Source organism: Medicago truncatula, chromosome 1, assembly GCF_003473485.1.
Source record: "Medicago truncatula cultivar Jemalong A17 chromosome 1, MtrunA17r5.0-ANR, whole genome shotgun sequence".
NCBI classification, from domain to species: domain Eukaryota; kingdom Viridiplantae; phylum Streptophyta; class Magnoliopsida; order Fabales; family Fabaceae; genus Medicago; species Medicago truncatula.
This window is the reverse complement of record NC_053042.1, coordinates 3,748,789-3,752,874: the sequence shown is the minus strand read 5'-3', so window position 1 is coordinate 3,752,874 and position 4,086 is coordinate 3,748,789. Positions and strand designations below refer to the sequence as shown.

The 4,086-nt window shown below is 31.7% G+C and overlaps 1 protein-coding gene across 1 annotated transcript; it reads right to left on the bottom strand.

The window, feature by feature from the left end:
• Positions 1 to 297: 297 nt before the first annotated feature.
• Positions 298 to 2,245, bottom strand: LOC11428764 (U-box domain-containing protein 52). Its single transcript, XM_024778156.2, has 3 exons — positions 2,150 to 2,245; positions 1,560 to 1,988; positions 298 to 1,162 (listed from the first exon to the last, which is right to left on the bottom strand). Exons 1-3 carry the CDS (start codon positions 2,243 to 2,245, stop codon positions 407 to 409), a joined length of 1,281 nt encoding a protein of 426 aa, XP_024633924.2. The 3' UTR covers positions 298 to 406.
• Positions 2,246 to 4,086: the final 1,841 nt, after the last annotated feature.

The following is a 4,086-nucleotide window of genomic DNA, read 5'->3' as shown; positions in this document are numbered from 1 at the left end:
ATTCTAACCCTACTAGATTTGATGTTTTATGCATCAACATGTGTAACACACTTTGGTGTAGTTAAAGAGTAATGAGATACTTGAAAGGTAATGTTGATTTTGTCATTTAGTACAACAATGATTATGAAAATTTTGAAGGCTTAAGCATTGATAATTACTCAATCCATTGTTGAAATTTAACTATATATTGCTGCAAAATTTGAATCATGTGCAAATGAAATCTAATGTACTAATATGAAGCATCACTTGGTACATGTTATGCAAGTAAGGATTTTGGACAAGAGTAAGTCATCCATTCCAAAATGTGTATTGCAAAGAAGTTCATTACAAAATGTGTTGTAATAAACATTCGTAACACAATCAAATATATATACTAAAAAACAATAATCTGTTGTATATATGTTTATCAAAGTGGACTTTGAGGAGGCGTAAGAGGACCCGATGGATGACTTTGATTATGTTGATAGTTTTGTAAGTCACATCCAAAATCTTTTAATCGATTAAGCTCCGGAATCACTTCTAACGCAAGATCCGGTCTATCTTTTTTACTAAGCTCAGCACATCTCAAAGAAATTTTAGCAAACGCCAAAGCTTCATCAACAGGCCAATCAGTAACATCGGGATCAAGCATATCGAAAAAATTCTCATTTTCAATTGCCCTTTTAACATGATGAGAAAGTCCCATTGGAGGCTTAGCTGTGATAATTTGAAGAAACATTATCCCTAAAGAATAAATATCTGATTTTGTTGTTAATTTTCCTGTATTTTGATACTCTGGATCAATGTAACATAATGTTCCAGCTGCTTCAGTCATGTGATATTGTGTGACAGAATCAGCTACAGAAGGTGGTACTAATCTTGCTAAACCAACATCACTTATTTTGCTAACAAAATTTTTGTCTAAGAGAATGTTGGCTGGTTTAAGGTCTCTATGAACAATTGCTTCTGGTTTTGTTTGGTGAAGGAAAAGAAGTGCTGTTGCAATTTCATAAGCTATTTCGAAACGTTTTCGCCATGGAATTGGAGGGGTGTTTCGTTTTCTTAATAATCTGTCTTCTAAGCTACCATTGTCCATGTATTCATATACCAAACATCCATATTCTTGACATGCACCAAGGAGGAGGACCATATTGGGATGTCTTATGTTGCATAATACCTCAACCTACATACATATGGAACATATTTAGTCACAGTTGTCATATGAAACCACCACATATGCAAAATTCCAAGTACATATTATATGGTAGATCGAAAATTTTATGTTTTAGGCCACACAGATTGGAGTTTTAATTTGCTACAATCAACAATCTCACACATTCACGCAATCAACACATCAATGGTCGTTCGATCAAGATTAGACAGTACAGATTTCAAGTTTTGTATTTTAGAATTTGAAAAAAATCAAAATCTCCACTAAAACCTAGAAACGCCATCGCTGCATGAATGTGTGGGATTGTAACCTCAGTCAATCCAAATCGTCTTGAACCGATTCTTGCAAGTTGATTTAAAATTCATATTTTTAAACATCCAAATTTAAAAAGAATGCACATGAATCATACCTCTTGTAGGAACTGTTTTCTACCCTGATTGGCATCAGGTCTTAAAATTTTGATTGCAACATTTGTATGATCAAGTTGACCTTTAAACACAGGTCCATATCCACCTTCACCTATTTTCATTGATAATGAGAAATTTTGAGTAGCCTTTTCAATTTCGTCTAAGGTGTATTGTCTATATCGAATATCTTTACGAGCCAACACATTTAGTGCTTGATCTCTCTCTTCTATATCTTTCTTAGCCGTCTTCTCGACTTGCATTCTTCTTTGTGCTTCTTTTTCTGCTATTCTCATAGCTTCATCAGCTGCTTTGATTGCAGCTTTTGCTTTAGCTTTCTCCTTTTCTGCTAATGCCAATGCTGCTTCTTTTGACATTATAACTTCCTCTACCATACGTTCCTCCTCCATTTTCCATTGAGTAATCTCATTAGCCTGTCAATAATTGAAACCTTTTAATCTCATTTTTCATATTACATAGCACTTTTCATTGCCTTTTTATCTTTTCTAAGTTTGTGTATGAAATTAATCACTACTAGAAAAAGTTTGTGTAAGACCAACCACATGTTAGTAAGTGATAGTGTAATTTACATCACCTTATTTTGGGCTGAAATTGCTTCTTTGCAAGCTGATTTGTACATGGTCATTGTTTGCCTAAGTTTGAGTCTCAATTCTTTCATCTCTGCTTCCATTTCTCCCTATAATCAATAAAATTAAATCATTAAAAAAAATTTAGATTGTTCATTACAATATTTATTTAGTCACATATTAGTATGCATTTAGAAGCTTCTATTTAATTTATTTGTATACTTACTACTAATTGAGAATCTGATTGTAAGCTTGAATTCCTCTCTAATTTTGCTACATTCAATGAACCAAATTTATTTGACCCAGATGAACCATTTTCATTTAAGCTTGAGTTGTGGCTAAGTGGTGGTGTCCTTTGACTACGACTGGATAAATCAATACTCTCCAATGATTCATTATTATGATTATTATTATTATTATTAGATGAAAAACTCTTTATAAATTCATGTATAGACGATCTTCCTGATCTACTATTAGTGCTTCCTCTTCTATATAATTGTGACCTGTTCCATTTATAATCAAACCAAAATATTAGTAAAACAACATTTAATATTGCATTGAATTTTAAAAATAACAGTTAAATAAGAAAAAAAATCTTCAAAAAAGACATTTAAAAAGAAACGGAGGAAATACCATTTGTCATTTTCTGATTTACAAGGTGCTATTCCATGTGATTGTGCAACCACAGTTCCCAATGGGACTATTGCTGGTCGAGATTCCACTACCTTATCTTTTGAAATTACATAAACCGAACTATAATCTGGAGCTGATTTCATTATGGCTGTTGCTAAATCATCTTGGCCTCTAAATTTTCTGAGATAGTTACAAAATTAAAAAAATTTAACATAGTTGTTAATAAATTAGTCAAAATCAAAGGTAACATAAATACTAATATAGAAATACTAACAATACACTCCCTAACATTGCTATTCTCAATACATTTAACTCGATTGGTTAAATTTTAAATAGGTTTCGCTCTTTTGAAAATGGATTCGGATTGCTTGCGATCACAATCTCACACATTTACACAGTTAGCACGTACATCTGCAATCGCTGGATCAACATCTGACTATCTAAAAATCAAGTATAATTTGATTCGTTTTTAAATCTAAAATACCGAGATTGAAATATGGATGTTTCAATCTCAATCTAATGATCACCGATGTACAAACTGCATAAATACGTGAGATTGTGTTCGTAGACAATTTCACATTTATGTGGCTTAGTTCACATAAATTTGGTGGAACTCGTTAGAATCTCAACCAAAGAGTATATTGCTAACATTTTTATATATTACGATTAAAATGGAATGTTGTTTAAGGATGTAATGTTTCAAAACTTAACTTGCTTATAGTCCTCATGTTTAGAGACCTTGAAAGAACATTTTTTTTGTAGCCAGTGGGAGCACCAACAATGATAGTTTGGATGTGATTCCTCTTTGCATAATCCAGAATTCCTCTAGAAATATCAGTATCAATAATTATGGCTTCCTTCAACTTTACCTGAATTGATGTTAATACCTTCAATGTTTCAACTATCACTAATATCACAAAAAATATATTTAACTAAAAAAAATGTGTACATTAAGTTCAATAAAAATTTCAATTACTTACAACTTTTTCATTACACATTTGTCGCAAGGGACTGAAAACATTGGCTATATCTTTTTCGTCGGGAGGGAAAACATTGGTGCCCTCTGCAAACATGACATAACTATCGTTGAGATAAGATAAGATAAGATACATAAGTATTAAAACAATGATATTGTATATCACAATGTGACATCAAAAAATACCAAGTCCAAAATTTATATTCAATTATGAACATAATTAAGTGTAACATATAATTGATAATTGATCATGAAAATATATTGTATAAATATTAGAAGGTACCTACGATGAGGAGTGCCTTTATGTTTAACATGGACTGCAATGATGATAGGATT